The following is a 15,569-nucleotide window of genomic DNA, read 5'->3' as shown; positions in this document are numbered from 1 at the left end:
CCAGGATGGGGCTGCTGTAGAAGTGGGGCACCGGGAAGCTCCTCAGAGCCCAGGTGCTGTAGCTGTGGGGTACTGGTGGGTCTCTCCAAGGGCAGCACATTGGCTGTGGGGCACTGAGGAGCCCCTTATACTCGAGGATGCGGCTGCTGTAGTTGCGGGGCACCTGTGGGGCCCCTCAAAGGGCAGCACGTGTGCTGTGGGGCACTGGGGAGCCCCTCATAGTCAAGGATGGGGCTGGTGCAGCCGTGGGGCACTGGGGAGCCCCTCAGCACCCAGGCTGGCGGTGCTGCAGCCGCGGGGCACAGCCACGGTTAGGCAAGGGCGCACACCTCCCGTGCGGCTCCGGCTGCCCGTCCCCGCCCAGCCCGGCGGAGCGGCAGCGGCGCCCCCGGCAGCCCCGCCCCCCGGCCCGGCCCGCCCCTTCCGCCCCCCCTCTCCCGGGGCCGGCGGTGCCTGCGCCGCTTCCTGCGCGGCGGCAGCGACGTGTCCCGGCGCGGCGCTAGGCCCGGCCGCCCAGGTACGGAGCGAGCGGGGGGCGGCGGGCTCCTTCCTCCCCCCCGATCCCCGCCCGGCACGGGGAGCCCGCGGGCGCGGCCCCTGCCCGGAGGCTGTGGGCACGGCCCCGCCTGGCCCGGCGCTGAGGGGGAGCCGCGGCCCCGTCCCGCCCGGCCGCCGCTGGGGTGGCGGCGGGCACGGCCCCGGCCCGGCGAGGGGCTGGCCAGCAGCCCCCTGCCCGCTGCCCGCGGGGAGCGCTGGTCACGTCCCGCCCGGCCCCGGGAGGCGGCCGGGCCCCCGTCGCCCGCGGCCGGGGGTCCCTCCTAGGGAGCGGCCGGGAAAGTTGAGTTTTGCCTTTGTCTGGGCAGCCTGGGGCGGTGTAGGGTGCGGGAGGTTTCGAGGGATGGTGGATGCCGCCCGTTTCTCCCCTTTTCCCACGAATTTGCGTTTTGTATTCGCACGATGACCCCTCTTTGGGAAACAGGTGGTGTCTTAGGTCTCTTTCTACCCGTGATGGGCACGTGTTGGGTATGTGGCAGTGGCAGCGTGAAGTGGGTCTTTGCTGGGCCGTCACGGCGCTCTCTCACGTGGGTTCTCTCCTGCAGGTCACCGTAGCCACCCTTGAGCTCCGAGACTGGGCAGTGTTCGTACGATGCAACAAGAAGAGATATGACGACGGCCTCCCTGCGATATTCCTGGCGTATTCCTGCTAAGGTACGGCCAACTCCTTGCCTGGTGATGCCGCGCTCATCCAGCGCGGCTTTTATAAGCAGCCCACACAAATGTGGCTGAGGAAGTAACATTTGGAGCAAGTATTTGGGGTTTCTCTCTGTAACGCTGGTACGTGACACTCATGTAGTGGCAAGTGGGATGGACTGGGATGTGGACTGCTAAAGGATTTCTTGGTTCCAAAACACATTTAGGATTGTGATGGTTCCCGAGTTTAAAGATGAAATAGACAAACAGTAATTTTTGCCTTTTCTTACTGTAATTCGTCCAACGCAGTGTGTCCCATTGAGGGAAGTACCCATCTGTGTTTGTAAAATACTGACTTCCTGCGCTTTCAACAAAAAGTTAACTTTCTCTCTCTCTGGCTGTCTAGTGTTGGCCTTTGTAATTGATTCTCTTTTCATTTTTCTTTTTTTTTCTTGTATCTTCTATGTACTTTGGGTTGCTGTTGCAGACTGTTGAGTGATCCCAGATGTGTACAGTACCCGTGTTCAAAGTGTGTAAAAATATTTTCTGGTTGATGGATTGGCTTGTATATGTCTGAGAGCTGTAAAGAGCAGGTAGTGTATTGACTTTACCATCTTGCCTTTACCCTGTCTGGTGGAGTCCTGAGCAAGAAGTCATCCTACAGACTTCTGTGCAGCTGTGGCCCTGCGAAAAAAACCTCTTGCTAAAAAAAACCTGACTGCAGTATGTTAATTGTTGTAGTGGCTGCAGTAATTGCTACTTTAGCCTGAGAGCGAGTGTGACTCTCTCCCAAACTGTTGTATAGACAAAAGCTATAATTCCCTTGAAATCCCCTGGGCACAGGGTAGTGCTTCTGTTGGGTAGGAAAACAATGCCTGAAATGAACTAATTGACAGGAGATCTACAGCTGTCTAAGCAAGAACTGCTGGGCATCATGTGGGCAGCCTCACTAGTAAGGTTTGAAGGCACACTGAGAAACAACTCTACTTCTCCCATCCCATTTCCCAGAATTAGGGTCTGTTCTGCCTATACCTGTGTTCTCAGCGCTGTATTTCTCAGTAGTAAGAGTCTGGTGCATGTGTGGAGGAATGTTGCCTTCCTGTTGACAGCACAACTTCATTGGAGGAGAAGGGGACATACACTTCCAAAGTCAAACAGGAACATTTTTTGCCTGAGAAGTGTCAGGAGCCACTAGAGAGAGCGCAGAAAGCAGGCCACAGACTTGCTCTTTGGCAGCTTGAGTGGGAAGACATTGGGTAATGGAATCGTGTCTCCTTTTGGGGCAACAGCTCTGTGTAGAAGCTACTTCTGCTTTCTTTCTTCAGGCTTTTGGGGAAATAAGGAGCTGTGAGTTTCTGAAGTAGACTGGAGGGAGTTTATAAGTTAGGAGGCTCAGGTTTTTTTTGGTTTCTGCTTTTTTTTTCTATTTTACACTTTATTCCTCTGGTTTTTTTTATGGATGTAGCATAAAGAGACAAAGGGTGATTATGAATTGATATTCTACATACATATTTCTGGGCCTCATATGATTAAGTCCAAAGAAATGTTTACCGACACACTAAGAATTATCTTTCCCAATTTTTGCACCCACGTCACCTAGGTTTTAAAAGATCTGTGTGTTCTTTTCAAGAGGTAAAGAACCTTTAATGTGTTTCCCCCATGCTCAAAAATGGTGGATCAGATGTTTCAAAACACTCCTCTTCGGACAGAGAAAAAGCTAGGATATTTAATCTGGCTCTCAAAAATGGAGCCACTTCGGTTGTGTGTCTAAGACAGATTATTAGAGCTGGAGTAGCATATCTGGTGCTTTGCCATATGGCAGAGAGTTTCCATCAGTTTTACACGCTTGCTGTAAGCAGCAGTGTAAGACTTACCTTTTATTTTTTGGCATTCTAATAAATGTAGCATAACCGTACTCTGTTTTACGTTTATAGGAATATTTATATAAGCTATTTGAGGGATGAAAATGGAGTGTTGTGAATAGAGGTGATTCCTGTCATTTGGGCAGGTATTAACACCACAAGAATTATGAACAAACATGGGTGGCACTCTCTGGTGCTCACTGAGGTAAAGTTTGGATGGTCTTGCTTGCTCAGTGCTTGCCCTACAGAGTGACTTGCTGCCTTCTGCTAGTGGACTGGCACCTTGTGTCAAGACTGCTTGATAAGAGTTGCTACGAGGTATGCTGTGCCTGCTTTCAGATAATCCCAGACCTCAGCTTTTTGCATAATGGCAAAACTATTACATATTTTTATTTAGCTCTTTCATAGCTACTTGCAGCTATTGAGGGCTTCGGTAAGACTTTAGAAAGACATGATTCTCATTAAAAATCACGTTTTTAGAAAATCAGTTTCAGATTAACAAATTGAGGCACTTGCCTGCACGAGGCAACTCGCTCTTGATGCACAATGCCGTCAGCTTCTGTAAAACTCCTTTCTTAGGGTCAAGACCTTAGTGTTATGATTTGTGCCGTGGCTGGTCTATTTCTTGTGACTTTCCTCAAAATGTCACTCCTCCGTGGTCTCTGCCTTTGACAGGCTTCTGGCTGGAGTGCCTGCTGGGCCTCCGTGACCTTTGTTCAGCTGCATGTACCTCTGTGGAGCTATACGAGATGCTCATATTTCACCATTTTCCAAGGGGGTAATGCACACTGTAATGCTGATGCCTGAAAAAAAGGGTACAAAGGGATTTCTCTCTCATCTTGTGTGATAGCGTGGGCAACTAACCACAACGCCTTTTCTTTTCTGATGTATTTTTACTGATTCATTAATTGTTTCTGAATTATTCTACCACCCCTGGCATGGAGGGACTTGACAACTAATGACCTAAATAGCTGAAGGAAGGTCTGTTCCTCCAGCACAGAAGCTGCCTTCTGATTCCGAATTAGTGTTCAGCACTGGGAAATTAGGTTTCCGGATGAGAGGAAGTGCATTTGGCACATTGGGTATATCACAGATGTTTCATTTAATTGTTTTATTCAGTACCTGAATAAAAGTGAAATATTACTTTTAAGATAGTTTGTCTGTAGGGAGATAAACTGCTTTCCGATTTTTGACAAAATGGTTAGACTTGTGTATTATTAAAGATAACTTGTATGTACATGCATTCAAAAAATAATGTTCAGTGATAGGGATTTTTAGGGTAACGGAGGTTCTTACTCTTGTATTTAAAGAAATGAAGCTCAACTAAAGCTTTTTTTTTAAAAAAAAATCTGCTGTGTAGGTGACAAAATGTAATAATATGAAAATAAGGGAGGGTGGTGGCATTACTCTTTAAGCTGTTCAAGTGCTCTTGCTTTTCCACGCTCCCCATTATGCAGTTTGATGAGAAAGTAGCGCAGTCTGGCTCAGCTCAGTCCAAGAAATTACAGAATGTGCTGGATTGTAACAGCACATGTGGCTTAGCAGGGCTGATGAGAAATGCAGATAACTCGTATATAGCTTCCTTGTGAGGTTGCTTTCATCCCAGCAAGGCTAATCTGGATGGTTATCACTCATGCTAACTTTGTAGAGAGAGTATTTGCTATCACTGGCGCAATGTGAGGTTTGGGATGCCATTAAAAGATGTGCAGAATGCACTGAAATATATGTGTTCATGAATGCAAATTTAGATATGCTTATTAGGCTTTTGGAAAGGCCAGGCTGACAGAGACTTCTTTCCAAGCTGAGTAGGTTTTTGGAGTGTGCGGCATAGGTAGATGGCTTGTCATGGGGACAAGTCACAGTTGCCGTCCTACTGTAGCCTCACCATCAACCTGACAATTATCTGCTTCCTAGTCTAAAACCCCAGGGTGGAAACAGCTGTTCAGAAAGAGCTTGAGTTAGCAGAAGAGCTTCTGCAGCTGTAGCCTCGTTCTAGGGATGTCTGTCTTGGGGCACAGGGGCAAGTGTGGAAATTTCAGGCTGAGGAATTAGCCGGTTGAAAGAAATTGAAAGCTTGCATTAGTTCAGTCTGGTTCACGTTGTCTTAGGAAAGTGGTGTGTGCTTTGTCATACTATGGTTTCCTTGTTACAGGGTTAAATCCTGAGGACAGAGTAAATATATCAGACCAATAACAGGCATGTTGTTGGCCGTTGAGTTCCTGGAAGGCATCCCTTGTGCGTTGTTTCTTTTAGTTAGGTTTCAGGTATCCTTTTTCTTGGTAAGTATCTGTGGTATTAATCACTTCTAGAAATGGTGAAATATTTTCTGCTAACTTGACTTGTGGGTGTCTTCTGATGGTTTTATGTTCTGAAGGGTGCTGGGTAACCAGAACAGTACTTCAAAACGTTTCAGTTTCACTCTGTAGTTGCCAGACAAAGCCATGAAAAGCAGCAGGGACTTCAGCATGCTCTTCACTTCTCTTTGTCTTACCTTTGAGATGCAGAGCGTGCCTCTTGACAAATACCTAGAGGTGTCCAAGTGTGGTTCACCGTGGACTACATGGAAGCCTTAAAGGACAATTTTGCTGGTTGATGAGAAGTTTGATGTGAGCTGGCAATGTGCGCTTGCAACCCAGAAGGCCAACCGCATCCTAGGCTGCATAAGAAGAAGCGTGGCCAGCAGGGTGAGGAAGGTGATTCTGCTTCTCTACTCCGCTCTTGTGAGACCCCACCTGGAGTCATGTGTCCAGTTCTGGAATCCTTAACATAAGAAGGATATGGAATTGTTGGAACAGTTCCAGAGGAGGGCTACAAAGTCTGCTATGAGGACAGGTTGAGAGAGTTAGGGTTGGTCAGCTTGGAGAAGAGAAGGTTCTGGGGAGACCTTATAGAAGTCTTCCAGTTCCTGAAGGGGGCCTTACAGGAAAGCTGGGGAGGGACTTTTTACAAGGGCATGTAGTGATAGGATGAGGGGGAACGGCTTTAAGTTGAAAGGGGGAAGATTTTGATTAGGCATTAGGAAGAAATTGTTCGTAATGAGGGTGGTGAGACACTGGAACCTGTTGCTTAGGGAAGTTGTGGAAGCCACCTCACTGGAAGTAAGCGTTCAAGGCCAGGTTAGATGGGACCCTGAGCGACCTGATCCAGTGGGAGGTGGGTTGGAAGGGGCAGGTTGGGATTTGCTGGAATGGTGGGGAGGTTGGAACTGGATGATCTCTAAGGTCCCTTCCAACCCAAACCATTCTACGATTCTATGAACTTACTCAGTGTTGTGTGGTCAGGTAGAAGCACTGGGCTCTTTCCTCTGGGTGCTTAGTGACTCTTCTTGCATGTCATGGTTTTTGAAGCCAAAATTGAGTTTGGAGAGCAGATTCTATGAATTGTCCTAAGGGCTGGAGCTAATAATCTCCAAGTTTCTGGGTGCTTCTTGTAGTACCAGCTAACTTATCAAAACCAGCAATTTAAGTGGAAGGTCTTACTAGAAGGTTGTAAATTTATTTTAATTTGGGAGGGAGAACACAGGGGAAGGAAAAATATGGATTTCTTTAGTGCGTAAATTAAAACTTACTTCGGGCATCTTGCAGGGATTGTGCTGGCTTCATAAATTCTGATTTGTGATCTTAATACAAATTACAGCTTTACAAACTAGAACATGCATATGAAAATTCCCAGTAAAAATGATTAACTCATGTAAAGTTGCTACCTTAAGTAGGAAGTAGAAAATTGGTTATTAACACTAATGGAAAACTGCCAAAAAATGAGGAAATATGAAGTTAGTACCCATGAACAGACAAGGTTTAATTTGCACCTTCTCTAGTGTCCCTCTTATGCAGATAGTACTGCATGTTTTGGTAGTGAAGAATTACCATCTGAAAAACAAAGAGTGCAGATAATTCTCAGAACATGGAAAGGTAGTTTCTGAAGAACTTTGTGCCAGTGTTAATACTTACAAAAACAAGCACACACTCAGGAGTTCTAAACCTCCTGTGCAATTACTTCTGAGTAATAGGCTTTGTTGTTTGTTGTGCTGCTCTTTTAACTGCTGAAACCTTGGGTGTGAAACTCAAGAGTCAGAGACTAGTCAGCTCAGAAAGAACTTCTTAAAAACATGTGATTAATACAATACTGACTGCATAAGTCTTCTGATTTGCTGACTGTACAGTACCCAGGCATGTGGTTATTACCTTTGTCATCACAGTCATTTTATTCCATGCTGTTATGTCATACAACTGTGCCATATCAGGATTTTTTTTTAGAGGAAGCTGTAAGATTGGTGAACATGTGAAGATTAATATTTCATATTCAGAATGTAAAAATACCGTAAGTTCAAGTAATCAAAGATGTTTTCATTAAGATGGTTGTTTAAATCTTCAGTGATATTGTCATTACAGTGACAATGTAATTTCATGTCCTATTTTAACTAAGGACATTAATACAAAATAGATTTAATATATTTGAAGGCATGTTGCAAATATAGCTGTAATCCTGTAAATACTTCCATCATCACTCTAACCTCTAAAGTTTTCTTTCATTGTATTAGTTAAATACACATTGCTAGACAAAATGTGAATAAATTATGGTGATTACTGGAGAGAACAGAGTTAATCTAACCCAGTTTTAATTGTGTGTAATTTAAATATTGATGTCATTAAGTTACACAGTTGCACATTCTCATTGCTGAGCATATGCCCTTCTAAGTAGGTGGCTCAGGGGACTCAGCATTTCATAATTCATTCAGCACAGCTTGTGCGGTTAACTGCATTTACCTGCACTTCTCTTCAATTTACATTTGTGAGAGTTAAAATATTCTGCAGCAATTTTGTTCTGTGTTAACATTGAGTTTCATATTTTTTTGTATGTTTAAATCAGAAAATTTGTCTATTGTTGTGTGTTTAAAAATGCTGATTCAGAAGGCTGGTTATAGATTCATTTGTCTATAGAATGATTAGTAGTGTAGCACAAGGAACAACTGTTCTGTTGGTGAATGAGTGAAACTGTTTTTCTGTTATCTGCAAGATTAGCGTACACAGAAGGGCTCAGGTGCAGGGCAGGATTTTTGTCTTCCTGCAGACTTGTTATGTACTTCTTTGTAATTTGAATTTAATTCAGGTAATAATGTCCAGTTTTCTTTCTCTCTGAAGCTATGCTTGCTTGGATAATATAAGCACTGCAGTTTGAGGAATGCCTGGTTTGGGGCTTATGGGTGGGTTTATTCCTGTGCAAATATGGCTGTTCATTGAGGTTAATTATCCATGAGGTCCTGACTTAGGAGGCTACCAGAATAGCTGTTAACTATGAATAATTTAGTACAGCATCACATTGCATGCTGCTTAAGAAGGCCTCTGCCTGTGAATCCTTCTATCTTGTTGAAATCCACTCAGTAGTATGAAGGTTACGGCTTGCATTGATATTTTAAGATTTGTTAGTGTACAAAGGCAATGTGAATATTTTATGGTGATAAATAATAAAAATAGCTGTGCAAGAGTAGGTATAGTTTGTTTTCAGAAAGCTGAGGTGTTGAGCCAGTCTTCAGTGTCAAATTGTCTTCTAAATTTATTTTAAATCTTGAACTGGCATAATGCAGTTAACTTTTTCTCCACTGAGATTTATGTAGTTGAGACATTTCACATCCTAGATTATACTTTTCAGCAGTACTTCATTATGGGGAAAGGAGGGAGGCTTAATGAAAGACTTGCTAGCAAGGGTATGGGATTTCAGTGCTTTCCACAAATTGCCTTAGTTGCTCGTACATCTGGCTAGAGCAGACCGTCTCTCATGTCACAGAGGCTTTTTTCAGGAGGAAAAATGCAAATACAGAACTTCGAAGCAGTTCCAAGTACAGACAGATTTACTATGTGCTTTTAAGAGACTTGATCATTCTAACTTAGCACTGGATTTGTTTCTTAAGAATGCTGAAATGTGGTAGTGTTTTGTCATATTGTAAGCTACATTTTTCACAAAAATACCCCAAAACATTAGGGAAGAACTTCATGAACGAAGTTGCTTTGGAAATGTCAACGGAAGAACATAAAAATATGAACATGCAACAGTAGTGGTAGAGAAAAAGTTTTCTTTGGGGCTTTTTCTTTGGTTTTTTTTTTTTTTTGCCTGACTACTTCAAAATTTAAAAATTACAGTGGAAATGTGTTATCCTTCTTGTCTTGCTGTGTTGTCAGATAGAAAAGGAGAGGTACAAGTGAATATCAGGATTGGTACACACTGGACAGAGTTTGGGATAGAATACATATTTCTTATGGGCCTCAACTCATCTTCAGAATTATTTTCTAGAACGCTTCCAAACTCCTTTAGAAACTAGAACTTTTTTTTTTCTTTTCCAAGTGAGATTTGCTGTCATATTTGTGATGCTGTTAGAAGTTGACACAGTGACGTACAGTCATCCCTCGGTGCCCGCTTCAGTGATTGAAGATGAAATGGGCCTTTTATCTTTTTGTTCTCCGTCGCTGGGTAGTAAGTAATTTAGGTGTCTCTTAAGGGTTGGTAGTTAGATGCTAAGATCTTACTGGATGTGTTTATTTCTCCTTAAAGGCAGAGCTTCAGATCAGTCTCTTTGAATGGGCACTCTTTGAGCTGTACGTTATGGGGATGTTTTAATAAACTCTCAAACCTCTAATAATTCTACCGTTTACTACGGATTCAACTGATACTTTGATGGAAATGCAGCTTTGTTTACAGATGCAAAGAACTCATTATGTTGGTGTAAAATTTTAAGGCTGTTTATTTTCACTTTAGGAGCTTAAAATTAGTGGGACTTTACTTACTCCAGAGCTTTTTGATCTGTGCTTTAATTTTCTTCTCTCTGAAAATGCTTTTCATGTTGAAATAAGGTATAGTTTTCTTTACTGGACAGCTACGAAAAGTTGAATTGCCTGTTTTCCTGATTCAAGTGATAAGATGTCTGTGTTCTATGCATAGTGTGTGCTTGTGATTCTCTGATATACCCAATGTGTGGGTATTCTTCAAATTCTGATTTGTCCAAAATGTAGTAATGATTTCAATTACTGTAAATAATTAATTATATATTATATATGTGGGTAGCTGTTTCTGGGCTTGCCTGAATCACGAACACAGGTTGCAGACCTCCTTCTTTGGAGAGAATGGTGGTCCTCCTGTTGCTGGGGTCGTAACACTACGGCAGCGCAACAAATAGAGAGCGCAGAATATTCCACCTGCACCTGTTCCCTTTTTTGCTGCAGCGTGTAACATGCTGTGGTTAAACCTCACCAAGCGTGACATGCCTCGGCAGATGCAAAAGTTGATCTGCAGTCAGTGAGGATAGTAGGTGGGTGGGAGAGGAGAGAAGGTGGGAGGCTGTACTTTTGTCTACCCAAACTTCCTAGTATCTGTGAAGACGTTGGACTGTGAATGTGTGCGTTGAGACTGCAATAGTTATGGCAATAGAAAAGTAGAAGTGCCTGAAAAACTGATTTTTTTTCTTTAACATATGATGTTATTTGTGCTGTGTGCAAGAACAAGCTATCCACCAAACCTAGAGGTGTGGGAGGAAACAGACTGCCTTTTATTGACTGTGTTTAAAATAAAATTTTCTCTGCTGCTGAAACATGTCAGTTAAAATGTTTCAGTTAAAAGAATACTGTATGGAGTGGCATTGTTTTAATACAATCTGTAAACAAAAGTTTATTAAAGCCTTGATATTTATTGTTTCTTATTTAGCTTTTATCAAGTGGTGATTTTATGCAATGGCATCAAGCCACAGTTCTTCACCAGTGCCTCAGTCAAACAGCAGTGATGGTTTCTTTAAAAAGGAAATGGATGCCACAAAACGCTTTCGACCTGTGCAGTCACTGCCTGATGTGTGTCCCAAGGAACCTACAGGTACTGTTGCTGTGCAAGGAGCGTGAAAGTGCAATTAAATTTGCTAATCCATTTACAACTTTTTCTGCCAAGTTTTCATATATACAGGGTTTAGTGTGCTAAGTTGCAGTCTTATTTCAAAATATGCTGTAATTCTGCTTTATACCTCCCAGTGTCCCTTTGGAGCAATTGGAGCGCCTTCCTATGTGGAGCTTATTTCTAGGTGTCCATGTTATAGATGGGGTCTTGCTTGTGTGATTTCACGTTATAGCTGTGGTTCATACTACATGCAAGAAGAGGGTCTCTGTCAGAGTCTGGAACAGACCTTTCATTCTCCAAGAGCATGCTTGGAGTTTAGCTGCATTACTGCTGTGGAACGCTCCAGCCCTCTTGCAGTAGGAAGCAAGAGGCAAAGACCTGTCTGTATCACTGTCTTGCATCTATAGTGCTGTTGTAAAACTAGGTTTTGTTCATAGTTATAGCTGCTGTGGTGTACTATTGCCTACTTTATAAAACAGAGTAGGTGGGATGAGATCTCAAAAACTATAAACTATAATAAAGAAACCCTATAAAATATAATATTTTAACTGTTGTTCTGATCAAGTTCAGATTATAAAGATATGTTTGTGGTTGCAATTTGTTTCTCTTCAGTAGAAGCTAATGTTGTTGAGCTAAATATATTTAATGAGTGTAAATACGCCACTGTGTTCATTACTTGTGCTGGTTAATCTGATAGAAGAAATGCAAGGTGATGTGTTGCAGAAGAATATCATGCATCTTTTGCATAGCTGAGTCTGATCCCCTATATAATTGTGGAAACATGGTTTGCTTAAGAACCATCCAGGTTTTGGCAAAAATACAACTTTTGGTTTCTCATGTTAACAAACTCTTGTCTTTTGTGCCGCAGGCGATCCCAGTAATTTATGTGACAGCCCATCTCTAGTTGTGGATCAGCACAGACGGACTGTTTATCATTCCAAAGTCAATCTCCCAGCAGCACTAAATGATCCTAGGTTAGCAAAAAGGGAATCTGATTTCTTTACAAAAACATGGGGAGTGGACTTTGTGGACTCTGAAGTCATGCCTTCATTCTACCTCCCACAGATCACCAAGGAACATTTTGCATTATACCAACAGGAAATCACTCCGGTAAGAACTCAAAATTAGATGCACGTAGTACTAAGGTCCAGAAAGAGATTTGAGATCCTTCTTCTGGTTAGAGATTATCTCTGTTGGTAGTCATCATACAGTTAGCTGATAATTGATTTACTCGTCAGTGTTTGTTGACTCTTCATTAGGTGTTTCTTATTTTTGAATGTCAGTATTCATAGTATGAAAAATACTGTCTGAATTCCCTCTGGGCAGTTTTACTTTTTATTTTAATTCATGCTTCTGAATACTGTGCTCTGTACCAGGGCTTACGATTGCTGTTTATTCTTTCTGATTATTAATCCTTTTCTGTAAGGATTGTTTAACAATTGGGCTTTACAGTGCAATGTAGCATTTTCAGACCTTTGCATCAAGTATAAAACATGACTATGTGCTTCAAAGCTTGGAGCTATTTTTTAAGAGTCTCTAATGTAAACATTTACACATGAAGTTCTTAAACTGTAAATAGGCCTATTACCTTGGTGATTTGTAACAGGAAAGTTTAAGCTACATCTAAGGACAACAGGACCAGTAGGAGACTTCTACAAGCTCTTTAAAATACAGGTGTCAGTAAGTATGTAGTATTCTTTCTTTCTTTAGCAGAAAGAATATGTAGAAGTCTCCCACTGTTTTCTGCTTCCTTGGTTTGTAACATTTTTTTGCTGTTACAAAATAAGCTGCAGGAAGTGTTACTTATGTAAATCATAGTTAAGTATGTGGAAGGAAATTGTCTGTAACTGAACTATTGCCATTCACCCATTCAACATCTAAAACGTTTAAGAGCTTATCAGTTAGCATGTAATGCAGTGACTGCAAAATGGGAGAAGGTTTTAGGAAGGGGGAATGGATGCATGATATAACTTCTAGCGGAGATCTAGCTAACACCATGTTCTTTAGAAACAATTTCTCACCACTATGGTTTCTGGCGTTGTCTACACCTGTGGATAAAATTTGAAGTGCAGCATGACAAAACAAGATATGTAACTTAAGCAAGTCTCATTAGTAAGATGTGGAAGCAATTTCTATTTTGATCCAATATAGTTCAGCAGTGTAAAAGCATTCATTGTGTGTGAATGTGATTCCTGGGTTATACAGGAAATAAGTGTTTGGAGATGTCATTACAATTGTTCTATGGATATATCTTATTATGTAGAGGTTATTACACCTCTTCAATAACTATTGTGTTCATTTTCTCTTGAGATGTAGAGATACTTAAAAGCAGCATACAGACAAAAAACTTCAACCTGTGTTACCTTTCACCTGGACAAACATCACCTGAGCTTTTAAGAGGAAAAAATGTTATTGTGAACTTGTCAGAATGGTTTGGCGTGATGCAGTATGGTCACTGGAAATGTTCTGAATGTGCTGTTTCAAAGACAAAAAATCTTTTTAAAGCCTCGAAGTAATTCTTAATATATTTTCTCTTTTACAGAGAGAGAAGGTTCATGAAAGATGCAAGAACATTTGTACTCCTAAAGATACCTTTGACAGGACGCTATTACACACCCATGGTACAGTTAAAGCTTTCCTTTAGTTGTTGGAAAGTAATTTCTTTAATGATTACTCTAACGTACTGATCAAGTACTTGCTCATGGGTTTCATGTGCAAAAATAGCTGCTGGTAAACAATAATTGAAACCCAGACGTTATTAACTAGATGTATTCATGACCACTGCTGATATTTTAGATCAAAATGCTTGTGATACCTGCTCTTAGACTTTTCCTTGGCACGTTTGCATTCGTGGCAGTTCGTTACGTCCCTGGTAGTGTTTTCTTTAACTTCCTTTTATTAAAGATCTGTTGAAACTGTTGCATCGCATTTCTAGCAGCTGTTGACTTTGCAATGAAGAATGACAGCGCTTTGCCATTCCTGTCTCTGCCATGAGGAGCACTGAATGGCTGAGGTGGGAAGTAACATCTCAAAATGGTCTAGTCCAACCCACCTCCTCAAGCAGTGTCACCTGTGGGAGGACAGTTTCCAGCTGAGTTTTGAATTTATCCATGGTTGGAGATTACACAGCCTCTGTGGGCAACGTGTTTCAGTGCTTGACCACCCTCATAGTAATACTGTTTCCTTATGTTCAGATGGAATTTTTCGTTTATCATTTTTTGCCTCTTGTCCTGTCATACCACTGAGAAGAGCCTGTTCTGTTTTCTTTACATCCTCTCATCAGATATTTAAAAACACTGATAATATCCCCGGTGAGCTTTTGCAGGCTAAACGGTCTCAACTGTCTTAGCCTCTGCTATGGAAAATGCTCTGGTGTCCTAATTGTCTTTGTGGCTTTTCACTGCACTTGCTCCATTATGTCTGGGTCTCTTTTGTACTTGGAGAGATCAGAACAGGGCACACGGTTCCAGGTGCCTCAGCAATGCTGAGTGGAGAAGGAGGATCACCTTCCCTCAACCTGCTGGCAATTCCCTCCTTAATGCCACTCAGGATACTTTGCTGCAAGAGTGCACTGCTGGCTCACAGTCAGTTTGTGGTCTGCCAGGACCCCAGGCCCCTCTCTGCAGGGATGCTTTCCAGCTGCTAGACCCCTAGCATGTACTTGTGCTTGGGGTTATTCTCCAGGTGTTGAACTCCATGAGGTTCCACTCTGGTTATTATGCATCTGATTACTGTTAGCAAAGTTGGCACCTTTTTTTAGGATCTGCAGTTATACCAAGGCTGAGTTTCAAGATTTTGTGAAAGTTGTTTGGCTAATGTGAAACTGGACAAAGGAACTTGAGAAGCAAAATGAAGAAGGAAATACAAGCAAAAGGAAAAAAGACACTCATAACCTGGAGCAAGCTTTTAACATTTAATTTCTTTTATTTTCTGAAAAATATTACCATAAAAAGGTTCATTTGCTAGTCACTCTTTGATCAGGCTTATCTATGTCAATGTCAACAGGTAACATGTCTACAGCGTTACAGACTAGGAGAAGTCTGGCTGGAAAGGTGCCTGGAGGAGGGTGTTGGTTGGCAGCCTACTGAACATGGCCCAGGTGGCCAAGAAGGCCAATGGCATCTTGGCTTGTATCAGAAACGGCGTGACCAGCAGGTCCAGGGAGGTTTTTCTCCCTCTGTACTCAGCACTGGTGAGACCGCACCTTGAAGACTGTGTTGAGTTCTGGGCCCCTCACCACAAGAAGGATGTTGAGGCTCTGGAGCGAGTCCAGAGAAGAGCAATGAAAACAGTGAAGGGGCTAGAGAACAAGTCTTACGAGGAATGGCTGAGAGAGCTGGGGTTTGTTTACCCTGGAGAAGAGGAAGCTGAGGGGAGACCTCATGGCCCTCTACAACTACCTAAAAGGAAGTTGTGGCAAGGAGGGAGCTGGCCTCTTCTCCCAAGTGACAGGGGACAGGACAAGAGGGAATGGCCTCAAGCTCCACCAGGGGAGATTTAGGCTGAACATTAGGAAAAAAATTTTCACGGAAAGAGTCATTGGGCACTGGAACAGGCTGCCCAGGGAGGTGGTTGATTCACCTTCCCTGGAGGTATTTAAAAGACAGGTGGATGAGGTGCTAAGGGGCATGGTTTAGTGATTGA

General features: G+C 42.7%; 1 protein-coding gene across 2 annotated transcripts in view; it reads left to right on the top strand.

Annotated features, from left to right (window-relative positions):
• The first annotated feature begins 437 nt into the window (after positions 1–437).
• VPS54 (VPS54 subunit of GARP complex) overlaps positions 438–15,569 on the top strand; it is a 53,113-nt gene continuing 37,981 nt past the window's right edge. The window contains exons 1-5 of one of the 2 annotated variants that reach the window (XM_069850082.1): positions 438–517; positions 1,101–1,209; positions 10,746–10,907; positions 11,794–12,035; positions 13,468–13,546. In XM_069850082.1, coding sequence (XP_069706183.1) covers positions 10,772–10,907; positions 11,794–12,035; positions 13,468–13,546 — 457 coding nt within the window. In that variant the 5' untranslated portion in view covers positions 438–517; positions 1,101–1,209; positions 10,746–10,771. Of the gene's footprint in view, positions 518–1,100; positions 1,210–3,137; positions 3,259–10,745; positions 10,908–11,793; positions 12,036–13,467; positions 13,547–15,569 lie in introns of those variants that run through there. The other variant, XM_069850083.1, reaches the window with a different exon arrangement.

The sequence above is a fragment of the Phaenicophaeus curvirostris genome, chromosome 2 (genome assembly GCF_032191515.1).
Source record: "Phaenicophaeus curvirostris isolate KB17595 chromosome 2, BPBGC_Pcur_1.0, whole genome shotgun sequence".
Classification (NCBI taxonomy): domain Eukaryota; kingdom Metazoa; phylum Chordata; class Aves; order Cuculiformes; family Cuculidae; genus Phaenicophaeus; species Phaenicophaeus curvirostris.
This window is presented reverse-complemented; position numbering and strand designations above follow the sequence as displayed.